The following is a 26,448-nucleotide window of genomic DNA, read 5'->3' as shown; positions in this document are numbered from 1 at the left end:
AATATAACAGAAAGTGAATTTAGAATAATAGTCATAAAATTAATCGCTGGGCTTGAAAACAGTATAGCTGACAGCAGAGAATCTCTTGCTACAGAGATCAAGGGACTAAGGAACAGTCACAAGGAGCTGAAAAACGCTTTAAACGAAATGCATAACAAAATGGAAACCACCACGGCTCGGATTGAAGAGGCAGAGGAGAGAATAGGTGAACTAGAAGATAAAGTTATGGAAAAAGAGGAAGCTGAGAAAAAGAGGGATAAAAAAATCCAGGAATATGAGGGGAAAATTAGAGAACTAAGTGATACACTAAAAAGAAATAATCTACGCATAATTGGTATCCCAGAGGAGGAAGAGAGAGGGAAAGGTGCTGAAGGGGTACTTGAAGAAATAATAGCTGAGAACTTCCCTGAACTGGGGAAGGAAAAAGGCATTGAAATCCAAGAGGCACAGAGAACTCCCTTCAGACGTAACTTGAATCGATCTTCTGCACGACATATCATAGTGAAACTGGCAAAATACAAGGATAAAGAGAAAATTCTGAAAGCAGCAAGGGGTAAACGTGCCCTCACATATAAAGGGAGACCTATAAGACTCGTGACTGATCTCTCTTTTGAAACTTGGCAGGCCAGAAAGAATTGGCACGAGATTTTCAGTGTGCTAGACAGAAAAAATATGCAGCCGAGAATCCTTTATCCAGCAAGTCTGTCATTTAGAATAGAAGGAGAGATAAAGGTCTTCCCAAACAAACAAAAACTGAAGGAATTTGTCACCACTAAACCAGCCCTACAAGAGATCCTAAGGGGGACCCTGTGAGACAAAGTACCAGAGACATCACTACAAGCATAAAACATACATCACAATGACTCTAAACCCATATCTTTCTATAATAACACTGAATGTAAATGGATTAAATGCGCCAACCAAAAGACATAGGGTATCAGAATGGATAAAAAAACAAGACCCATCTATTTGCTGTCTACAAGAGACTCATTTTAGACCTGAGGACACCTTTAGATTGAGAGTGAGGGGATGGAGAACTATTTATCATGCTACTGGAAGCCAAGAGAAAGCTGGAGTAGCCATACTTCTATCAGACAAACTAGACTTTAAATTAAAGGCTGTAACAAGAGATGAAGAAGGACATTATATAATAGTGACAGGGTCTATCCATCAGGAAGAGCTAACAATTATAAATGTCTATGCGCCGAATACCGGAGCGCCCAAATATATAAAACAATTACTCATAAACACAAGCAACCTTATTGATAAGAATGTGGTCATTGCAGGGGACTTTAACACCCCACTTACAGAAATGGATAGATCATCTAGACACACGGTCAATAAAGAAACAAGGGCCCTGAATGAGACATTGGATCAGATGGACTTGACAGATATATTTAGAACTCTGCATCCCAAAGCAACAGAATATACTTTCTTCTCGAGTGCACATGGAACATTCTCCAAGATAGATCATATACTGGGTCACAAAACAGCCCTTCATAAGTTTACAAGAATTGAAATCATACCATGCATACTTTCAGACCACAATGCTATGAAGCTTGAAATCAACCACAGAAAAAAGTCTGGAAAACCTCCAAAAGCATGGAGGTTAAAGAACACCCTACTAACGAATGAGTGGGTCAACCAGGCAATTCGAGAAGAAATTAAAAAATATATGGAAACAAACGAAAATGAAAATACAACAATCCAAATGCTTTGGGACGCAGCGAAGGCAGTCCTGAGAGGAAAATACATTGCAATCCAGGCCTATCTCAAGAAACAAGAAAAATCCCAAATACAAAATCTAACAGCACACCTAAAGGAAATAGAAGCAGAACAGCAAAGGCAGCCTAAACCCAGCAGAAGAAGAGAAATAATAAAGATCAGAGCAGAAATAAACAATATAGAATCTAAAAAAACTGTAGAGCAGATCAACGAAACCCAGAGTTGGTTTTTTGAAAAAATAAACAAAATTGACAAACCTCTAGCCAGGCTTCTCAAAAAGAAAAGGGAGATGACCCAAATAGATAAAATCATGAATGAAAATGGAATTATTACAACCAATCCCTCGGAGATACAAACAATTATCAGGGAATACTATGAAAAATTATATGCCAACAAATTGGACAACCTGGAAGAAATGGACAAATTCCTGAACACCCACACTCTTCCAAAACTCAATCAGGAGGAAATAGAAAGCTTGAACAGACCCATCACCAGCGATGATATTGAATCGGTTATCAAAAATCTCCCAACAAATAAGAGTCCAGGACCAGATGGCTTCCCAGGAGAGTTCTACCAGACGTTTAAAGCAGAGATAATACCTATCCTTCTCAAGCTATTCCAAGAAATAGAAAGGGAAGGAAAACTTCCAGACTCATTCTATGAAGCCAGTATTACTTTGATTCCTAAACCAGACAGAGACCCAGTAAACAAAGAGAACTACAGGCCAATATCCCTGATGAATATGGATGCAAAAATTCTCAATAAGATACTAGCAAATCGAATTCAACGGCATATAAAAAGAATTATTCACCATGATCAAGTGGGATTCATTCCTGGGATGCAGGGCTGGTTCAACATTCGCAAATCAATCAACGTGATACATCACATTAACAAAAAAAAAAAGAGAAGAACCATATGATCCTGTCAATCGATGCAGAAAAGGCCTTTGACAAAATCCAGCACCCTTTCTTAATAAAAACTCTTGAGAAAGTCGGGATAGAAGGAACATACTTAAAGATCATAAAAGCCATTTATGAAAAGCCCACAGCTAACATCATCCTCAACGGGGAAAAACTGAGAGCTTTTTCCCTGAGATCAGGAACACGACAGGGATGCCCACTCTCACCGCTGTTGTTTAACATAGTGCTGGAAGTTCTAGCATCAGCAATCAGACAACAAAAGGAAATCAAAGGCGTCAAAATTGGCAAAGATGAAGTCAAGCTTTCACTCTTTGCAGATGACATGATATTATACATGGAAAATCCGATAGACTCCACCAAAAGTCTACTAGAACTGATACATGAATTCAGCAAAGTTGCAGGATACAAAATCAATGTACAGAAATCAGTTGCATTCTTATACACTAACAATGAAGCAACAGAAAGACAAATAAAGAAACTGATCCCATTCACAACTGCACCAAGAAGCATAAAATACCTAGGAATTAATCTAACCAAAGATGTAAAGGATCTGTATGCTGAAAACTATAGAAAGCTTATGAAGATAATTGAAGAAGATTTAAAGAAATGGAAAGACATTCCCTGCTCATGGATTGGAAGAATAAATATTATCAAAATGTCAATACTACCCAAAGCTATCTACACATTCAATGCAATCCCAATCAAAATTGCACCAGCATTCTTCTCGAAACTAGAACAAGCAATCCTAAAATTCATATGGAACCACAAAAGGCCCCGAATAGCCAAAGTAATTTTGAAGAAGAAGACCAAAGCAGGAGGCATCACAATCCCAGACTTTAGCCTCTACTACAAAGCTGTCATCATCAAGACAGCATGGTATTGGCACAAAAACAGACACATAGACCAATGGAATAGAATAGAAACCCCAGAACTAGACCCACAAACGTATGGCCAACTCATCTTTGACAAAGCAGGAAAGAACATCCAATGGAAAAAAGACAGTCTCTTTAACAAATGGTGCTGGGAGAACTGGACAGCAACATGCAGAAGGTTGAAACTAGACCACTTTCTCACACCATTCACAAAAATAAACTCAAAATGGATAAAGGACCTGAATGTGAGACAGGAAACCATCAAAACCTTAGAGGAGAAAGCAGGAAAAGACCTTTCTGACCTCAGCCGGAGCAATCTCTTACTCGACACATCCCCAAAGGCAAGGGAATTAAAAGCAAAAGTGAATTACTGGGACCTTATGAAGATCAAAAGCTTCTGCACAGCAAAGGAAACAACCAACAAAACTAAAAGGCAACCAACGGAATGGGAAAAGATATTTGCAAATGACATATCGGACAAAGGGCTAGTATCCAAAATCTATAAAGAGCTCACCAAACTCCACACCCGAAAAGCAAATAACCCAGTGAAGAAATGGGCAGAAAATATGAATAGACACTTCTCTAAAGAAGACATCCGGATGGCCAACAGGCACATGAAAAGATGTTCAGCGTCGCTCCTTATCAGGGAAATACAAATCAAAACCACACTCAGATATCACCTCATGCCAGTCAGAGTGGCCACAATGAACAAATCAGGAGACTATAGATGCTGGAGAGGATGTGGAGAAACGGGAACCCTCTTGCACTGTTGGTGGGAATGCAAATTGGTGCAGCCGCTCTGGAAAGCAGTGTGGAGGTTCCTCAGAAAATTAAAAATAGACCTACCCTATGACCCAGCAATAGCACTGCTAGGAATTTATCCAAGGGACACAGGAGTACTGATGCATAGGGGCACTTGTACCTCAATGTTCATAGCAGCACTCTCAACAATAGCCAAATTATGGAAAGAGCCTAAATGTCCATCAACTGATGAATGGATAAAGAAATTGTGGTTTATATACACAATGGAGTACTACGTGGCAATGAGAAAAAATGAAATATGGCCTTTTGTAGCAACGTGGATGGAACTGGAGAGTGTGATGCTAAGTGAAATAAGCCATACAGAGAAAGACAGATACCATATGGTTTCACTCTTATGTGGATCTGGAGAAACTTAACAGGAACCCATGGGGGAGGGGAACAAAAAAAAAAAAAAAGAGGTTAGAGTGGGAGAGAGCCAAAGCATAAGAGACTGTTGAGAACTGAGAACAAACTAAGGGTTGATGGGGGTGGGAGGGAGGAGAGGGTGGGTGATGGGTACTGAGGAGGGCACCTTTTGGGATGAGCACTGGGTGTTGTATGGAAACCAATTTGACAATAAATTTCATATATAAATAAAAAAAAAAAAGAAAAAAAAAAGAAAAATTTGAAAAAAAATGAGTTCAATGAATTAGACTAAAATACACTTGTGGAAGTAAAATAGAATTTGAAAAAATTTACTCAGGTGTAAAACATATAGTCAAAAAATTAAAGAAAATATTTTTAATTAAAATTGAAAGTAAAAATGAATTTTTCCTCTTTCTGTTTTCAAGAAAAAAAGAAATAGAGAACAAAAAGATAAGAAAGAAAATTGAATAGATGGACCTGCTAACAGACTGAAATATGACGAATTTACTTTGATTTCCCCTACAATTCAGACTGTGATGTGCTTTATAGTCCATAAGTAAGTAGGCTATACTTGTTTTCTTGAAGAGCAAGGTTGGTCCAGTTGGGTAGGACTTAGTGTAATGGCTCCATTCTCCAGTAGATGGCGGTGCTACCCTACTGGGGTGGATTGTTGTGGCATTGTAGGTGCATATGCGCATGCGTAGAAGCAGTGAAAATGGCATCACTCAGCTACGCAGTCTGTAGTATCGGAACTCATTTCTCCCCAATTAGCACTCGTGCACCCGTCCTCTGCCTTCAGCTTTCATCCACTCCTTGCTTTTTCACTGTCTGTGACCAAGCCCCAGGCAGTACCTCTCTCCTGAGTTTTGTCTCAGATGAGGCTGTTTTCCCCAGCCTCTTATGTCTGAAGGAATGTGGCTTTGCCCTGTTCCGCCCCTCTGCGGGAGGGTCTCACTGAGCAATGGCTGGGTTCCAGCCACACCCAGGAAAGTTCGTGGGAAAGTGCTGCTGCCAGTGCACAGAGACTGGGCCAGGTACCAGCCTGCCCCCCAAAAAGTTTGTGAGGTAGTGTAGCAGCAGCTTTTCAGGGATTATTGAAAATCACAACACACATCTGGCACCACCTTAAGGCTTCACCCTTAATGACCTTGTTCTAGCACCAGCAACTATGGCTTTTCTCTGGGGTCTGCTGGGACCAGGTGGCCTCACATTCTCTACCAAATGTCCTTCCAGCAGTGGGACCAGTACTCCCCGTGTGGCCCTAGAACCTCCCGGACCCCACTTTGGTCCTGGGGATTCACCCTTCCCACCAGAGCACTGCCAGTTATCGAGCTGCAGAGTTGCAGACTTTGCATTCTCCCTGTTTACAGTCTTAATGGAATTTTAGCCCTCTCCTTTCTCCCTTTTTAGTTTAGTCCCTGCAGCTGTTTCCAGTTTTCCCCCTTCTCTCCAGCTGCTTTTGGGGAGGGGTGCTTTTCCCATATTCTCATCACCGTCTCTGTCCTCTCTCTGCATGTAAAGCACCTCCCTCTCCTTTGCGGCTTCTGTCTCCTCAAGTTCACCAATCTGCACCAGGTACCTGCTGAATTCTGTGGTTCAGGTTGTGCAGAATGTTGTGTTCATCCTCAGATCACTTTTCTAGTTGTGCAGGGTGGTTTAGTGTTGGTCTGGCTGTATTTCATGGACACGAGACACAAAAAACGTCCACGCTTTTCTGCCATCTTGGCTCCCTCCCCAGAAAGCTGTGTTTTCAACTTCTCATTGCAGAGTAACTAAAGCTATTTGGATCTATTGGAAAACATGCTTTGTGCTTAATTGGCTCGTGAATTTACCATCTAAAAAAATTCTGGTGTATAACACCTCTCTCTTGGTTACTAAGTCCTCAATTGGAGACTAAGGTTTCCTAAGAGTTAAAATTCTGCTAAGTGTACATAAGACTGATGGAAATAAGGAAAGCAACCCTGTATGTAGGAAAGTAGGAAGTTTGTAAGAAAGATATAAGGAATGGAAGTACATTTTTTGTTGAGGGTCAAAGAAAGTAATTTTGCCCTAAATGAGACTGGTTCGTTGCAGAGAAATGGCTTTGGGACAACGTTTGAAGGCAAAGGAAAGTTGTAGAAGGTTCATGAAGGGACATCTTTGGAAAGGAATTTTATGTGTGCTCAGGATGGACTAAGGTTGAGATAAATGGAATTTTATTTTTTTTAATTTTTTTTTTCAACATTTATTTATTTTTGGGACAGAGAGAGACAGAGCATGAACGGGGGAGGGGCAGAGAGAGAGGGAGACACAGAATCGGAAACAGGCTCCAGGCTCTGAGCCGTCAGCCCAGAGCCTGACGCGGGGCTCGAACTCACGGACCGCGAGATCGTGACCTGGCTGAAGTCGGACGCTTAACCGACTGCGCCACCCAGGTGCCCCGAGATAAATGGAATTTTAAAAGTACCCTGGTATAAGGTGGAAATTCTGTTTTTCTCTCTATTCAAAAGTCAACGTTTTCTTGGACTGTTGATTTGCTTTTGATAAGACAATGTAAACAAAGGTTTTCTTTTTTGTTTGTCTGCCAGAAAAACCAAAGCTTTAGGTTTTATCTTTATCAGGTCTTTGAATACTTAGTTAAAAGTTCTCAATGTTGAAGGAGCTAGGGTTTACTAACAATGATATAATGCTATACATTCACCGTTAGGATCTTTTATTGCCGCCTTGGTTGAATAAATAAAGTTTTAAGGTTTGTAATGATCTGTAATCCTATTTAGGATGTGCTTTATAACTTCCTAAGGTTTTAACAAACTTCCCAGGATTTAAAGGGTAAATGAAGTCTTTTTGACCAATTAGGCCTTTTATTTGGGATGCTAAGTTACTTGGAGAAGCATTGTCATGCAACGGTAAATCTTAGGTTGTATTGCATGGGTAAATGTTGTAACTGCCCAAATATATATGCAATTCCTAAAGTTTTAATGTTTTGGTATAAGGTCATCACCTAATATTCTGATTCCTTGAAGTGTTATATGTTACAGTAATAACTGAACTTCTTTGTCAATTGCATCATAATGGAACTCTCATCGGATCTTTAACAATGTGTATTTCTGAGTTTTTTTCATTTATAGTTGTTCTTATTCTCTCACAAAACGTGTTTCTTCTTCAAGAAGATTTATAAAAAGGACTTTTGGGAGAAATACAGGTATTGGACATCTGTAAGATTAATACTAAAATGGGTAAGAGTTTCCAGTGCTAAAAAGCTGCATTCAAACTGAACAAGGATTAGGAACATGGGACTAAATGAACTGAGGAAGATTATAATTGTGTGACTCTTGTTGGAAATAATGCTGGTTCTGTAATGTTTGCTTTTCCAGATTAAGGAAACTTTCTCTTAAGATACCTATGATATACAGAAATGTCATAAAGTGGTCATTTGTAAACAACTGAGGCATTTATCTTTTCCCTCTACCTACCCCCTGAAATTCAAAAACTCGCAGTGAGTATTTTTTTCTTTCATGGCGATTACAATTGTTTGCAGAAGTTCAGTAAGAATCTGTTCATCTTGTGAGTATTCTCTGTTCTGTGTTTAACTCAAATCTCTGTATATATCTCCTGTCTCTTTTAGCTTCTTTTGTTTGTGCATCTAGATTTGTTTGTGTCTCTTTCCCTTTCATTGAAGACTTTTCCTTTTCACTTTCCCCACTTAGGCTCTTTATATGTTCATCTATGGGTAACCACAGAAATCCCGACCCAGGGCAGCAGTGCAGCAACTGCCTTAGGAAGGTTGGACTATTCCCGCTACTTTTTTCAGATGGAGGATTGTAGTGAAGAAGAAGAGCAAAGAGCTGGGACAATTCAGAGATCATAAATTGCCTGTTTGAGAAGGTACTGAGCTAGTGGTAATTTGGGGCTTTCTTATAAAAACTGTCCTGACTGTTCCAGCTTGACTGAAAGGATGGTGTCAGGACCCTGCTGGTGAAGGAATTCTGCTTTCTTATTGTATTATGTTGCTTTTGTATAAAATCGTATTTTGACTGGTATTCCTTTTATTCTACCTGTCTCATCCCTTAAAAATTCCTAATGATATTTGTTTTCTCTAAACTTAGCTTTTCCAAATGTGACTTTATCAGCTTCTTTTATCCTTTTAAAAAATATTCAATATCATACACATTATTTTTTATAGCCTCTTTGTCTCCTGCTTTCTTAGTATCATAGGTACAGTATTTTGTACAACATTGTCATATTAAACTATGTCCAGTTTAAAAAAATAGTTAAGAGTGAATTGTCATTATATCTACACCCCTGTTAACTAGAGCCTTGGACAGAACCTCGGACGGCCTGTACCCAAGTGCATACTGTTTCCTTCCCTTTGTTGGTGACTTGTTATATTCAGTGCTTTGATATTGTTTTTAGTTTTGACCATATTTTTGACTATAACTGTAGTCTTATCACCCATGTGTGAGTTCATAAACAATAGTTTGTTTACCTGGTTTTGAACTCTATGTAGAGGGATGGATTTCTTTCTAACTTGCATCATTTGCTCAGCACTCTTGTGTGAACAGCTTTGTTTCCATTTGTTTAGCTGTAGTTTTATTCATCTTGTTGTAGAGTACACACTTCTGCATGAACACGCCACAGTTGACCCAGTTTACTGTGATGGGCATTAGGATGTTTCCAGGTTTCAGTGAATACAAACGGTGGTGCCATTGAGCGTTCTTATATATGTGTCTTCAGACAGGTGACCGAGCATTCCCCTGGGTCATATCTCATCTAGGAATGTCAGTGTGGGTCAGCATCACTCGATAATGCCACGCTGTTATCAAAGTGATTTGACCATGTAAGACTGGCAGCAGCGAGTGAAGCCTGGGAAGAAAGTCATTAATTATTGGTCCGTAATTCCCTCCCTCTTCAGGACACCCAGAGTGTATCGCCTATACTAGTTCTCCCCTTAACTATCAGGATGCGATCTAGCTGGAATTGAATTACTGAGAAAATTCAAATCTAAGAATGTTTGTAGCAGGAGATGCTTTATCTCCTTGGGCTGAACATGAATAAAGGAAACTGGCAATCATGCATCTATGAAAAACAGCCAATAACCACCCATCGGCTTCCTTCCACTTTACTTTGTGGTTATTTTAACTCTCCTGGTAAACTCTAAATCATTTGGAACTGAAATGCAAGGACAACTTGAATTTAAATAAACGATGTATGTTTTGTTAAAAAGACATAATTTTTAAAATTGTTTGAGTACATCACCAAAACCAATTGATATAAACTGAACAGTGATTTAGAGGATTTGAGATTTCATTCCCTTAGCCACGTTAAAATTTTGGTAGAATTTGGTTGCCCTCCTTTATATTTACCTTAAAGATTAGAATGTGTCTAAGACTTAGCTCTGTGATCGCAAATCACTTGGTTATGAATGAAATTAAATGAAGGATACATTCAAATATTTATGTTTAAAATTAAGTAACTGAATGGAATCTTCCTTATATATGTATACGCAAATATTTTGGGCACTTGTGATGAAAAAATCTTAAGTGTTTTGTAGAACATCTAGGTCATCACAGATGAGAGTTGTAGTAGCTGGGGAGGTCTAGGGAGTTATTTGTTCCCTATCAGATATGCGAATGAATAAAAAGACGGGTTAGGCCTCCTCTGACATTGTCCTCCATAGTTATTGTCCCTGAGGATTGCCATGTTTGGGCAGCTCAGTGACATGGGCTCATTAAAGGTGTTGGCATCCGTTCCCCAGAGACGTCTGCAGGGGAAGGGACTTAGTTCTCTGTGCCAGCCCAGACACAGCTCAGAGTTACGGCACTTTCGCCTGCTCATAAGGTCTCACTGTCACACAGGCAGGTCACCGTACTCGAGAAACCATACTGAGAGTTTGTGACTGCCTTCATCTTCTACCTCCAAGAGGCAAAGTGCAGATCTCTGGTGCCCCACGAAGACCTGTGAAGTCATTGTGAGAGAGTGCCCTTTGCATAAGAAAAAGTTATGGATGACCCAGTGCTGGTATAGTCAACCTTTGCATTTTCTGCAGACTCTGATTCTACATGTCCGTGTTCCTATCCCCAGAGCTGTATTTAGGCAGTAACTTGGAATGAGGTAGGGAAATAGCTTAAACCCAACAGAGAAGGTGAGAAAAGGTGAGTGAAAATGGAACTAAGTCTCTCTGTTGCTTTAAGAATTGGGAAGTTAAATTATTTTCAGTTGCAATTGTTTTTGAAATAAAAAGGTTGTATTTGTTTGCATATGTGGTGAATTGTCTGAAGGAACAGACTATGGAAGTGTATCAAATAGAAGAACTAAACTTAATTACTGATTAGAGATGTCAGCAAGTCATTCCTAGACATTTCATTCTATGTAGTACATTCGTCACACGTCTCTATGCTCATATGAAAACAACTTAAGTATGCATCTTTGGTGATAATAAAATATGTTTTTTATGCATATATGTAAAAGTATTAGATTGTTTCCACGCTATTCCTTTGGTTCCATAATGTCTGTGAAATATTGTTGTCTATGTAGACACTCATTGTCAGTATTTATAGTTTCTAAATGCTCATTTTCTCCCGTATTACAGAAATATCTAAAATATGCACTGAGTATTGAAAATGCTTTGTGAAATTTACTACAGGGAAATTCCATTTTGTGAATGTTGTGTCAATGCATCTTGTTTTTTACTTTATTGTTAACAAGAAATGATGATTTTTCATTTGAATACAAATACCAACATGAAGAAGACAAAGTTGAAGGAAAACTGAATGTTTACTTAATTGATGAATTAGGGAAATGACAAGTTGTGTGTGTGTGTGTGTGTGTGTGTGTGTGTGTGTGTGTGTGTGTGATTGCACTGAGGTCATGTGTAAAGTACAGTGGTCCCACCCTTCTGCCCTTGCACACAATCATGAATGGACTCTTGTATGAACAGTGTTGGTGACCTGCTCAGATGCTCTTTACCTGCTGGGGCTCCAATCCAAACCCTGCTTGTTATGAGTGTGGGCTCCAAGGTTCACAGCCATTCCCTTCTTGAGACAATTGCCCTCACCTGCAAAGGAGCTATAGTGCCAGGTGGTCGGGGAACATGGTGGGTGCAGCTCAAGCCAGTGACAGACTTATGGGATGTACAAAAGGCTGCCAATGCCAAGGCAGGACTAAATCTGATGCAATTCATGTTCCAGAGCCATGGTGTCCAATAGTGTAATAAGTAGCCACATAAGCGATTTAAATTTAAATTCATTACAATGAAAAACATGTGAAGTTCAGTTTCTTAGCTGGGAAATTTTAAATGCTCAGGCAGTGACAAGTGGAGAGTGGGTATAGTATTGGACAGTGAGGACAGAGTATTTCTACCATCACAGATGGATGCTTCTACTGGAGAGTTCTGGCCAGCTTCTCATGGGATCAGGCTCCTGCTCTGTTCCACTGGAGACCACATCCTTGCTTAGCAACAAGCAAGCTGTCTTCCTTCCCTCCCCCGTTTATCCCGAGAGCATTCCCTGAATAAACACAATGCAGTGGAAATCCTACTTCATCGTCTTCTTCCACAGAACCTACCCTACAGCCTTGTCAGTGTTCATTACATCTGTCATTTCGTATGTATTGATGGCTGTATCCCCTCATTTGCTCAAACTCCCTCGTCATCAGGGGCCTGTTCTCATATGTCTGAGGTCAGCTCAGACCCATGGGACAGAAGCATCAAGAAAGCAATAGCGATTCAGTCATAGAACTAAGGCTGAGGAAATCTTGCCCACACTTTTTCAGGATTCATTCAAGAACTGGATAGGGCAGAGTATGTATGTCAAATATATCAGTGAGTGTTATATATTTTAAATATCTTAAGTGTAGTCATTATCTTGAGATATTTTGTCTTTAAAATATGTAGTGTGCATACTGAGCATCTGGTTTGTGGAAATATGGATTCTTGCACTGAAATTTTTAGAATTTTGTGTCAATATTGAACAGTTATGGTAATCACTGCATCTCCTTGTGTGTGTCAGGAGTAAGCATTTAACCTCTTTTATTTGTTGCCTGTTCTTTGGTTTTTGAAATTATTTATTTTTAAATTTACATCCAAGTCAATTAGCATATGGTGCAACAATGATTTCAGGAGTAGATTCCTTAATCCCCTTACCCATTTAGCCCATCCTCCCTCCCACAACCCCACCAGCAACCCACTCTTTGTTTTCTATAATTAAGGGTCTCTTATGTTTTGTTCCCCTCCCTGTTTTTATATTATTTTTGGTTCCTTCATGTTCATCTATTTTATATCGTAAAGTCCTCATATGAGTGAAGTCATATGATATTTGTCTTTCTCTAATCCCGCTTAGCATAATACCCTCTAGTTCCGACCACATAGTTGCAAATGGCAAGATTTCATTCTTTTTGATTGCCGAGTAATACTCCATTGTATATATATACCCCTTCTCTTTATCCATTCATCCATCGATGGACATTCGGGCTTTTTCCATACTTTGGTTATTGTTGATAGTGCTGCTATAAACACTGGGGTGCATGTGCCCCTTCAAAACAGCATACCTGTATCCCTTGGATAAATACCTAGTAGTGCAATTGCTGGGTCATAGGGCCATTCTATTGTTAATTTTTGGAGAAGACTCCACACTGTTTTCCAGAGTGGCTACACCAGTTTACATTCCCACCATCAGTGCAAAAGAGATACTTTTTCTCTGCATCCTCGCCAACATCTGTTGTGGCCTGAGTTGATAATGTTAGCCATTCTGACAGGAGTAAGGTGGTATATCATTGTGTTTTTTATTTATATTTCCCCAATGATGAGTGCTGTTGAGCTTTTCTTCATGGTTGGTTGCCATCTCGATGTCTTCTTTGGAGAAGTGTCTATTCATGTCTTTTGTCCATTTCTTCACTGGATTCTTTGTTTTGTTTTTTTTTTTTTGGGGGGGGGTGTTGAATTTGGTAAGTTCTTTAAACCATTATCTGATATGTTGTTTGCAAATATATTCTCCCATTCCATTGGTTGCCCTTTAGTTTTGCTGATTGTTTCCTTTGCTGTACAGAAGTTTTTATTTTGATGAGGTCCCAATAGTTCATTTTTGCTTTGGTTTCCTTTGCCTCCAGAGATGTGTTGAGTAAGAAGTTGCTGCAGCCGAGGTCAAAGAGGTTGTTGCCTGCTTTCTTCTCGAGGATTTTGATGGCTTCCTATCTTACATTTAGGTCTTTCCTCCATTTTGAGTTTATTTTTGTGTATGGTATAAGAAAGTGGTCCAGTTTTCCCAGCACCACTTGCTGAAGAGACTGTCTTTATTCCATTGGACATTCTTTCCTGCTTTGTCAAAGATTAGTTGGCCATACATTTGTGGGTCCATTTCTGGGTTCTCTATTCTGTTCCATTGATCTGAGTGTCTGTCTTTGTGCCAGTATCATACTGTCTTGATGATTACAGCTTTGTAATGCAGCTTGAATTCTGGGATTGTGATGCCTCCTGCTTTGGTTTCCTTTTCCAAGACTGCTTTGGCTGTTCGGGGTCCTTTATGGGTCCATACAAATTTTAGGATTGTTTGTTCTAGCGCTGTCAAGAATGCTGGTGTATTTCGATAGGTATTGCATTGAATATGTAGATTGCTTTGGGTACCATTGACATTTTAACAATATCTGTTTTTCCTAACCAAGAGCATGGAATCTTTTTCCATTTTTTGTGTCTTCTTCAATTTCTTTCATAAGTTTTCTATAATTTTCAATGTATAGATTTTTCACCTCTTTGGTTAGATTTATTCCTAGGTATTTTATGTTTTTTTTTTTTTTTTGGTGCAATTGTAAATGGGATTGATTCCTTGATTTCTCTTTCTGTTGCTTCATCATTGATGTATCCGAATGCGACTGATTTCCGTGCATTGGTTTTACATCCTGCAACTTTGCTGAATTCATGGATTAGTTCTAGCCATTTTTTTGTGTGGAATCTCCAGGGTTTTCCATATAGAGTATCATGTTATGTGCAAAGAGTGAAAGTTTGACCTCCTCCTGATGATGTCTGTTCTCTTAATTATTATTGTAAAATTGAGTTTTGCGAGATGTCATTTGCCATTATATCCCCTTTTTGATAGTTATCATACATAATGTATGCTTTTTTCAAGTATTTATTTTTTTCTGTATGTGAAATAATAATTTCTTTGTGATTTTTATAACTGGACTTTTCTGTATCATATCATCATATCATATCATATCACATCATATCATCTCATATCATATCAGTTGTGTTCCACATAAGTTCACACACACATATAATCCCATAAAATAGCAAATCACTTTACAAGTCATCTCACCAGCATTTTATTTTTTCCCAACTGCCTTCTTAGTCCTTATTGAAATAATATTGTTTAAATATATCATTATTGTATTCTAATGTTGCATTATTATATTGGTGTTTTCCTTGGATGAGTTAGCGTTTTATGTTTGTGCTCCTTCACATTGGTGAGTACGTCCCCTATTAGACACATTTTAAAATTTGTCAGGAATCTATCTCTGGTAAATGTATCTATATTCATGCTTGTCTGCAAGAGTTGGAACCATGGTTTGCTTTCATTGTTCTTCTGAGTAGGTGTGAGTCAGGTGATGTTCCCTTGTGTTGCACATTTAGATTGTCTCAAACACCTGTGCAATTAATTCTATTAAGAAATTTTTGTGCATAGATTTTGTTTATCAAATGTCATTGATATCACTGATCACATCTTTGTAGGAAAAGGAGGTGTAAAATAGTGTCAAATACCACATCCTTTTCTCAGTATTTATGACTATTTGTTTTATGCCAGTTTTGTACCAATTTCTTTCACCCATCAGTGGGTCTAACCCCATTCATGATTCAGATTTTAAAAGTCTTAGAAGAATCAACAATGTGCTGTATGCCCAACCATTTGAATGTGATAGAACTGAAATCCTCATTTTCTGATGCCTCTTTGGTCAGCGTATAACTATTCTTCTTCAGTAGTAAGCGTTGGATGAAAATGGTCATCACCTAGCCTTATATTTGGCAATGTATTTGGTCCAGTGTCACTAACTCTGCAAGGTAGCTTCCAGAAAGGTAATAATTAACCTAATATTGATGGATGTCTGAGATTTTGTGTAATACCAAAATAATTTTTTGTTTATGCCTTCCCTTGTATACATTAAGTATTGCATTATAGCGCTTTGACCTGCCATTGCTTTGAGAGTGCTTCTGTCTTTAGCTCTGTGTGTTTTTCTATTGCTTATTTTATCATAGGAAGTGTGTGTACAGAACTACATGGTTGGATAACTTTTTAAAATGTTTTTTTGTGACTAGAGTGTTGATAGGGAATAATCCAACTTATTTCAGGAATTTTACAGACACTAGTTGGTGTAATGTATGTAACAGAAATCTGTAGAAGGAAGAGGAAAATATTGATGACTGGATTTTTGAGTTCTAAATCCAACTGACTTGACACAGCCAAATGAATTTTTGGAGTTCCTGTTAAAATGGTATGGTAATTTTAAGCATCTTTAGGGAAAAAGTTAACACTGTGATTGAATGGTGGTATTCTGGTTCTCTCTGATTATTTGTTTTACTACCACAGGAAAAAACACACCAATGTGTGTTCATTTGCAGATCTAGTCATGAAATTTTGAATGTAATTGAAGTTTTTGTATAAGTACATTGTAGGTCATAAATTCCTACATCTGGATGCATTTGGAGATTATGTTGTATTATAAAGTACTGCATGTGAGGTGTGTGCAAATCCAGTTGTGTGGAATTATGAGATACATATTTAAAATAATGACTCTCTTTCTATCTCCATCTCTTTCCTATTCTTTCTGATTTCATGCCCTCTTTTTCCTCATCCTGTTTTTCTCTAAATGTACCTACATATTCAAAGTACTTTAAATCCTATTTAAGATCAGACTGAAAAAACTTTTGTACCTATGACTGATGGAAACACAAGGTCCATTATTTGATTTTCTATTACATATTAATGATTTACTTTTTTGATAGTGTGGAACTATATTAGTATAAGCAATGTCAGTTTCAATGAGTACATAATTTATTTAAATAGTTATTGATATAATCCAATGGCCATGTCTTTTAACATGATACATCCACCCCCTGCTAACTTTCTATTATTTAGAATATTTCTTTAAAAATTGCTAAATACTTGCTGTTGACAGGAAACATGTGGTAAGAAAGGATGGACCCGAAAAATGGAAGTTCTTTCACTAGTTTGATCCTGCTGGGTTTCTCTGACCAGCCTCAGCTGGAGCGAGTCCTCTTTGTGGTTCTTCTGATCTTCTATCTGCTTACCCTGCTGGGAAACACAACCATCATTGCATTGTCCCTCCTGGACCCACACCTGCAGACTCCCATGTACTTTTTCCTCTCCAACCTAAGCTTTCTGGACCTGTGTTACACGACCAGCACTGTTCCTCAGCTGCTGGTTCATCTCAGGGGAGCAGACAAGTCTATCTCCTTCTCTGGCTGTGTAGCGCAGCTGTTCATCGCTCTAGGGTTGGGGGACACAGAATGCATTCTGTTAGGGGTGATGGCATTTGACCGCTACGCAGCCATCTGCAGGCCCCTGCACTACACAGTGATCATGCACCCCCGTCTCTGTGTCCTGATGGCTTCTGCATCATGGTTCATTGGTTTTGCCAACTCCTCATTGCAGACGGTGCTCATCTTCCTTGTACCACTTTGTGGGAGAAATAAAATAGACCACTTCTTTTGTGAGATCCCCCCACTGCTCAAGCTTGCCTGTGTTGACACCACTGTGAATGAGTCTGAGCTCTTCTTTGTCGGTGTGATCATTCTGCTCATACCTATGGCATTAATCACATTCTCTTATGGTCGGATTGTCAGGGTGGTCTTAAGAATAAAGTCAATTGCGGGACAGAGGAAAGTGTTTGGGACATGTGGATCCCACCTTACAGTGGTCTCCCTGTTCTATGGCACGGCCATCTATGCTTACCTCCTGCCCAGCAACAACCACTCTCAGAATCAGGGCAAGTTCATTTCTCTCTTCTACACCATCATCACCCCCATGGCCAACCCCTTCATCTATACACTGAGGAACAAGGATGTGACAAGTGCAATGAAGAATGTGCTTTATGGGGGCTGTGACTCCAGACGACTGGGGTTGGAAGACCCTGTGACAGAAGTCTTTTAATTCAGACCCTTTAAGGTGTTTGTGTCCAGCATATGTCCTCCAATATTTCCCCTAATGACTCTCAAGGAAATTTTCTTACCGTATTCTTTTATGCAAGTGAGCATTCCAAGTCTAAGTTCATGGATTCATTCTAACCTCCAGAGACGCTGGTTTAGTGTTTCTACAGCATTTGCATCATATTAATTTTTTAGAAAGCTCCACAGGTTTTTCTTGTTTCACCCCCTCTTGGGAATAGTGTTCCATTTCTAATTGTAAAAAAAAAGTATGCACATACTGTAAAGGCATACTGAAAAAAAGAATAGCAACAACTATAATAGTGTAGGAAATATTAGCATTTCAGCATTTTCTAGCAATTTCTGGAGGCATATCACTTATTCTTGCAATTTGATCATGGCTCTATTAAATGGTCCATAGGCTGACAGTATCACAGCTTTTTCCCAGAATTAGTATATAACTGGGAAAGAAAAATTTTAGGTCAGAGAAAATCCTGGTAACATCAATCCTGATGAAGTCATTCAGATGTTAGGCCCCAGTGTGACTGTAGCAGTGTGACAGTAATTTAATGTAGCCTTCATGTCACAGAGGGAGATGGTGTAATGCACTCATCCCAGGGACAATGGGAGCATCAGGTAGCAATACAGCAGGCGGTGCTTATGTGTAATTTTGGGCATAGTCACTGAAACACCCATGTGAGTGTGCAACTTGCTTATTTTAAGTTTGTGAACCCTCCCACTCATTAAAATTGTCTTTGGAGGACATTAAATGACACAAGTCCTAATTTACATTTTTTTTTTTTTACCTATTATAATGCAGCAAAGTTTCAAAGGGTAAAATATATTTATTTATTTTTTGAAAAAATGTTTGTTTATTTTTGAGAGAGAGAAGGACAGAGTGTGAGTGGGGGAGGGCAGAGAGAGAGGGAGAGAGAATCCGAAGCAGGCTCCAGGCTCTGAGCTGTCAGCCCAGAGGCTGACACAGGGCTCAAACTCAAGAACCGAGAGACCTGACCTGAGCTGAAGTCAGATGCCCAACTGACAGAGCCACCCAGGTGCCCCTCAAAGGGTAAAATATATTTAGATACTCACTTCATACCATTTTATAAATTCTTTGATTGAGGCCTGAAGTAACCAAGGCTTTTGTATCTCACGTCTGCCAAAAGCCCCATACAATTTGATTGCAGGGAAATATTACAAAACAATAAAGAATGGTCTCTATTTTCCAGGAAATCCCATGTTCTTTTAGATTAGATTCACCAAGAGAAATTTTAAGAAAGAAATGTATATTAATCATTAAAAATCTCAATATGTCTGAAGTTTACAAATAGTCGTCTCATTATGAAATAGCTGTAATCCATTCTAAATTATAAGTAATAAATAGAAACTTTTCATAACAAGTGAGTGTGACATTGTAGCCTTTAGGTCTCAACTCAAGCTCCCTTTGTATATGCATATGTTGTGGGGTATGGATCTGGTTTTTTTTGGTATGTATTTATTGTCATGCACAGTGTATTTTCCCATGGAAGCTGGAGCTTTGACAATGCCACCATCAAAGAAAGGTTTATGATATTTGGTAGGTTTTCCCAGCGTGTAGCCCAGTGTAGGTAAATGTATTTGTGTCCTCAATGGGATACATATCCATAACAATCACACTGTTTCCTCTCCTGACAGCTAACTGGCATCCTCCTGGGTCTTGAACCCCCTGAGCTGCTCATGGTCCTGACACGTGATCTTGGAACAGAAACAGCATTAGGCAGGCTGGAAATGTCAGCTCAGGAAGATTCTCACATGTCATGGTTCTGTCTGTATTCCTAACAGCATCACAGTATTCACATTTGACATCAACACCTGGGATATATTTTTACACCATAGTAATGCTGAATGAACACCAGCCTAAAAACAGTTTTATAAAACTGTTTATCCCTGATGCTGACAAATTTCCTGTTCTCTCTTATGTTTCAACCACATCCTGACCGTTATACCAAACGGCCACTGTATAATCCCTGAAATGAACTTTCCGTGGTGCGAAAACCCTCAAGGACTCTTTTAAATATTTTTAAAATTTTTATTATTTTTGAGAGAGAGAGAGACAGAGAGAGAGCGTGATTGGGGGAGGGGCAGAGAGAACGGGACACATAGAACCAGAAGCAGGCTTCAGGCTCCAAGCTGTCAGCACAGAACCTGACACGGGTGGGGGGGTGGGGCTTGAGCCCATGAACCGTGAGATCAAGACCTGAGCTGAAGTCAGATGCTTAACTGACTGAGCCACCCAGGTGCCACCCTCCACCAGTGTCTACTTTATCCATTCATCCGTTGATGGACATTTGGGTTTTTTCCATAATTTGGCTATTGTTGACAGCACTGCTATAAACATTGGGGTAAATGTGCCCCTAAGAATCAGCACTCCTTTATCCACTGGATAAATTCCTACTAGTGCTATTGCTGGTTCATAGGGTAATTCTATTTTTGATTTTTTTGAGGAAGCTCCATACTGTTTTCCAGGGTGGCTGAACTAGTTTGCATTCCCACCAGCAGTACAAGAGGGTTCCCCTTCCTCCATATCCTCACCAACATCTGTTGTTTCTCAGTTGCTAATGTTAGCCACTCTGACAGTTGTGAGGTGGTATCTCATTGTGGTTTTGATTTGTATTTCCCTGATGGTGAGTGATGTTGAGCATTTTTTCATGTGTCTGTTAGCCATCTGGATGTTCTCTTTGGAAAGTGTCTATTCATGTCTTCTGCCCATTTTTTCACTGGATTATTAGTTTTCTGGGTGTTGAGTTTGGTAAGCTCTTTGTAGATTTTGGATACTAACCCTTTTTCTGATATGTCATTTGCAAATATCCTCTCCCACTCCGTCAGTTGCCTTTTAGTTTTGTTGATTGTTTCCTTTGTAGTATAGAAGCTTTTTATCTTGATGAGGTCCCAATAGTTCATGTTTGCTGTTATTTCCCTTGCCTTAAGAGGCATGTCAAGTAAGAAGTTGCTATGGCTGAGGTCAAAGAGGTTGTTTTCTCCTATAGGATTGTGATGGTTTCCTGTCTCACATTTAGCCCTTTTTTCCATTTTGAATTTGTTTTTGTGTATGGTATAAGAAAGTGGCCCAGTTTCATTCTTCTGCATGTTGCTCTCCAGTTCTCTGAGCACCATATTTTAAAAGAGACTGTCTTTTTTCCATCGGATATTCTTTCCTGCGTTTTTCGAAGAGTGGGTGGCAATACATTTGTGGGTCCAATTCTGGGTTATATATTCTATTCCATTGGTCTATGTGTCTGTTTTCGTGCCAATACCATGGTGTCTTGATGATCACAGCTTTGTAGTACAGGCTGAAGTCCAGGATTGTGATGCCTCCAGCTTTGGTTTTCTTTTTCAACTTGACTTTGACTATTCGGGGTCTTTTGTGGTTCCATACAAGTTTCAGAATTTTTTGTTCTAGTTCTGTGAAGAATGCTGGTGTTATTTTGATTAGGATTGCATTGAATGTAGAGATTGCTTTGGGCAGTATCCACATTTTAACAATATTTGTTCTTCTAATCCATGAGCATGAAAATTATTTTTCCAATTCTTTGTGTCTTCTTCAATTTCTTTCATAAGCTTTCTATAGTTTTCAGTATACAGATCTTTTACCTCTCTGGTTAGGTTTATCCCTAGCTATTTTATGGTTCTAGTTGCAATTGTATATGGGATCCATTCCTTGATATCTCTTTCTGTTGCTTCATTATTGGTGTAGAGAAATGAAAACAATTTCTATTCATTGATTTTATAGCTTCGATTGCTGAATTCATGGATAAGTTCTAGCGGTGTTTTTGGTGGAGTCTTTCAGACTTCCCATGTAGAATGTCATGTCCTCTGCAAAAAGTGAATGTTTGACTTCTTCTTTGCCAATTTGAAGGCCTTTTATTTCATTTTGTTGTGTGAAGCTGAGGCTAGGTCTTCCAACACTATATTAAACAGAAGTAGTGAGAGTGGACATCCCTGTCTTGTTCCTGATCTCAGGGGGTAGGTCTCAGTTTTTCTCCATTGAGGATGATATTAGCTATGGGCCACATAGATATGACTTTTATGATGTTAAGGTATGTTTCTTCTATCCTGAATTTCTTGAGGGTTTTTAGTAAGAAAGGATGCTATATTTTGTCAAATGCTTTTTCTGCACCCATTGACAGGACCACATGATTCTTATCCTTTCTTCTATTAATATTATGTATCACATTGATTGACTTGTGAATGTTGAACCAGCTCTCCAGTCAAGGAATGAATCCCACTTGATCATGGTGATTAATTGTTTTAATATACTGTTGAATTCAATTTGCCAGTATCTTGTTAAGAATTTTTGCACCCATGTTGCTCAGGGATATTGGCCTGTAATTCTCCTTTTTTGTGGGATCTTTGTCTGGTTTGGGAACCAAAGTATAATGCTGGCTTTATACAATGAGTCTGGAAGTTTCCTTCTGTTTCTATGTTTTTGGAACTGCTTCAGAAGACTAGGTATTAACTCTTCTTTAAATGTCTGATAGGGGGCGCCTGGGTGGCGCAGTCGGTTAAGCGTCCGACTTCAGCCAGGTCACGATCTCGCGGTCCGTGAGTTCGAGCCCCGCGTCGGGCTCTGGGCTGATGGCTCAGAGCCTGGAGGCTGTTTCCGATTCTGTGTCTCCCTCTCTCTCTGCCCCTCCCCTGTTCATGCTCTGTCTCTCTCTGTCCCAAAAATAAATAAACGTTGAAAAAAAATTAAAAAAAAATAAATAAATGTCTGATAGAATTCCCCTGGGAAGCCACCTGGCCCAGGACTCCTATTTGTTGAGAGATTAAAAAAAATTTTTTTTAATGTGTATTTATTATTGAGAGACAGAGAGAGACAGACCATGAGCATGGGAGGGGCAGAGAGAGGAGGAGACACAGAATCTGAAGGAGGCTTCTGCCTCTGAGCTGTCAGCACAGACCCTGACGTGAGGTTCGAATTCATAAACCATGAGACCATGACCTGAGCCGAAGTTGGACCCTTAACCAACTGAGCCACCCAGGCACCCCTTGCTGGGAGAGTTTTGATAACTAATTCAATTTCTTTGCTGGTTGTGGGTCTGTTAAAATTTTCTATTTCTTCCTGTTTGAGTTTTGATAGTGTGTGAGTGCCTAGGAATTTGTCCGTTCCTTCCAAGTTGTCCAGTTTATTGGCATATAAGCTTTTGTAGTATTCTCTAATATTTGTTTGTTTTTCTGTGGTGTTGTTTGTGATCTCTCTTCTTTCATTTGTGATTTTAATTATTTAGCTCCTCTCTCTTTTCTTTTTAAGAAGTCTGGCTAGGGGTTTCTCAATTTTTGTTTATTCTTTCAAAAAACCAGCTCTTAATTTCATTGATCTATACTACTGGCGTTTTAGATTCTATGTTGATTATTTTTTCTCTAATCTTTATATTATTGCTCTTCTTCTGCTGGCTCTGGGCTTTATGTGCTGCTGTATTTGTAGCTCCTTTAGGTGTGAGGGTAGGTTGTGTTTTGGGGACCTTTCTTGCTTCTTGAGATAGGCCTGGATTGCAATGTATTTTCCGCTTAGGACTGCCTTGGCTGCATCACAAGGGTTTGGACTGTTGTTTTTTCATATTCACTTGATTCCATATATTTTTAAATTTCTTCTTTAATTTGCTGGTTGATGCATTAATTCTTTAGTAGGATGTACTTTAACCTCCTTATATTTGGGGATTTTCCAAATTTTTTCTTGTGGTTGATTTCAAATTTCATAGCACTGTCATCTGAAAATATGGATGGTATGATTTCTGTCCTTTTGTATTTGTTGAGGGCTGGTTTATGACCCAGTATGTGATCTATTTTGGAGAATGTTCCATGTGCACTTGAGAAAAATGTGTGTTCAGCTTTTGGATGAAAAGTTCTGAATATATCTGTTAAGTCCATCTGGTCCAATGTGTCATTCAGAGCCATTGTTTCCTTACTGATCTTCTACCTAGATGATCTGTCCATTGATGTAAGTGGAGTATTAAAGTCCCCTACAATCACAGTATTATTATCCATACAGTTATTTATGTTTGTGACTAATTGATTTATATATTTGGGTGCATAAACATTTACAATTGTTAGCTCTTCTTGATGGATAGAGCCCTTAATTATGATATAATGCTCTTCTTCATTTCCTTTTACAGTCTTTGTTTTAGAATCTAGTTTGTCTGATATAAGTATGGCTACCTCGGCTTTCTTTTGACATACAGTTGCATGATAGATGGTTCTCCGTCCCCTCACTTTCAATCTGAAGATGTCCTGGGGTCTAAAATGAGTCTCTTCTACACAGCATATAGATGGATCTTGTTTTGTTTTTTTTTTATCCATTCTGATACCCCATGTATTTTGATGGGGCATTTAGTCCATTTTCATTCATAGTGATTACTGAAAGATATGGATCTAGTGTCACTGTGTTATCTGTAGGTTTCATGCTTGTAGAGCTGTCTCTGGTCCTTTGTAGTCTTTGCTCTTTTCCACTCACAGAGTCCCCCTTAGGATCTCCTGCAGGGCTTGTTTAGTGGTCATAAACTCCTTAAGTTTTTGTTCACCTGGGAAAGACTTTATCTCTCCTTCTGTTCTGAATGACAGTCTTGCTGGATAAAGGATTCTTGGTTGCACATTATTCCTGTTCAGTGCATTGAATATTTCCTGCCACTCCCTTCTGGCTGCCATGTTTCAGTGGACGGGTCTCCTTCTACCCTTATGTGTCTACCCTTGTAGGTTAAAGCTCATTTGTCCCTAGCTGCTTTCAGAAATCTTTTTATATTTTGCCAGTTTCACTATGATATGTTTTGGTGTTGACCCATTTTTGTTGATTTTCAAGGGAGTTCTCTGTGTCTCCTGGACTTGGATGTTTGCTTCCTTCCCCAGATTGGGAAGGTCTCAGCTATAATTGTTCAAATAAACCCTCTGTACCTTTCTCTCTTTCTTCTTCTTCTGGATCTCCTATTATATGGATATTATTACATTTCATTGAATCCCTTAGGTCTCTAATTCTCCCCCTCATGGTCTAGTAATTTCCTATTCCTCTTTCTGAGCTTTATCGTTTCATAATTTTGTCTTCCATTCTCCTCTCTGCTTCTTCCATCCTTGCTGTCACTGCATCTAGTTTATTTTGCATCTCATTTATAGCATTTCTTAATTCTTCATGACTATTTCTTAGGTCCTTGATCTCTGCAGCAAGAGATTCACTGCTCTTCTATGTTTTTTTTTCAAGCCCAACAATTAGTCTTATGACTATTATTCTAAATTCATGTTCAGATATATTTTTTATATCTGTTTTGGGCAATTCTCTGTCATTTCTTCCTGAAATTTCTTTCGAGGAGAACTCTTCTGTTTTATCATTCTGGCTAGTTTTCTGTCTTTTATGTGTTTTAATAGCTTGTTATGTGTCTGCACCTGCGAGAACTATTATATACAAACGGGTCATAAACTTTCCAGGGCCTGAAACTTCAGGAAGTGTTTTTGGAGTGTGTTGCATGCACTCTGTTGTTGTATCTTTTGCTGCTTTATCTCACTGTTCTTAGTGGCTGACTGGACCTTCTGCTAGGTGTGCTTTGATTTGTTTGTTGAAGTAAGCTTCAATAAGGAAAAAGGTTGGGGACAGGCAGAAAACTTATCCCATATGAAGAGAAAAATGAAAGGGGCAGGAGAAAGACCAGGCAGAGAATGAAAGATACAAGGCTCAATCCAGAGAGAGACAGAGAAACAGAGAGAGGAAAATAAAGAAGGAGATACATAAAAGTGTAAAAAGAATAGAGTAAACACCTGATTCAAGAAACAACCAGAACAGAGAAAGAAAGAAAACAAAAGAAAATTATAATACACACACACACACACACACACACACACACACACATATATATACACACACACACATATGTATGTATGTGTATATATATGTGTATATATATATATATATATATATATATATATATATATATATATATATAAAATAAGAATTGACCAAGAATCAAATCAGAAACTATGAGGCTGATTCCAACGAGGGAAGAAAAAAGAGGAGAGTAGAAAGAAAAAGAAGGGAAAAGAGAAGAGAAGGAATGAAAAGAGAAAAAAATAATAGTTAAAACAACAAGAGACTAACATAGGAAACCCCAGGACAGTTGTCTGCTGGCTCCTGGGACAGGGAATGTGCTGGTTTGGAGGAGGGGCTGTCTGTCTCAGTCAGTGTCAATGTCACTGGGGTAGATAAGCAGTTACCAGGCACGGAGGGGCGGAGTTTGGTGTAAGCAGGTCCCACCTCCACTGGGGGCCACTGTCCTGCGAAGCCCCACCGTGTGGTGCTAGGGAGAACAATGGCGAACCCCCAGTCTCTCCTCCCCAGACCACGTGTCCCAAACCATGCCGCCCTCACAGAGCAACACCCCCACAGTGTCTGTTTCTCCCTGGGCTGGGCTGGGGTTCCAACCCCGATGTCTTCAGGAGTCCCGGTGTGGATGGACCTGTCCTGGGATAGCGCCACTGTGTCCAGTTGACAAAGGGACTCTGGCTGGTGCCTGCAGGGTCTTTTGCCCTTGGGGGGTAATAACCCTCTTTCCCCAGTACTGGAGGGAGGGGACTGCTCCCAGATCCCAGCGTGCCCCCATATCCCACCAGGCTGGCTGGCTCC

The 26,448-nt window shown here is 39.2% G+C and overlaps 1 protein-coding gene across 1 annotated transcript; it reads left to right on the top strand.

The window, feature by feature from the left end:
- The first annotated feature begins 16,821 nt into the window (after positions 1–16,821).
- Positions 16,822–17,817, top strand: LOC147571119 (olfactory receptor 2B8-like). The gene has a single exon (XM_086696622.1). It carries the CDS (start codon positions 16,843–16,845, stop codon positions 17,815–17,817), a length of 975 nt encoding a protein of 324 aa, XP_086552748.1. The 5' UTR covers positions 16,822–16,842.
- Positions 17,818–26,448: the final 8,631 nt, after the last annotated feature.

Source organism: Puma concolor, unplaced genomic scaffold (assembly GCF_028749965.1).
Source record: "Puma concolor isolate L17-30 unplaced genomic scaffold, mPumCon1.1.hap2 unalloc_scaffold_58, whole genome shotgun sequence".
NCBI classification, from domain to species: domain Eukaryota; kingdom Metazoa; phylum Chordata; class Mammalia; order Carnivora; family Felidae; genus Puma; species Puma concolor.
This window is presented reverse-complemented; position numbering and strand designations above follow the sequence as displayed.

What these genes read in the sequence shown, in the direction of transcription:
- LOC147571119 (XM_086696622.1), top strand. Translation starts at nt 16,843, where the DNA reads ATGGACCCGAAAAATGGAAGTTCTTTCACTAGTTTGATCCTGCTGGGT.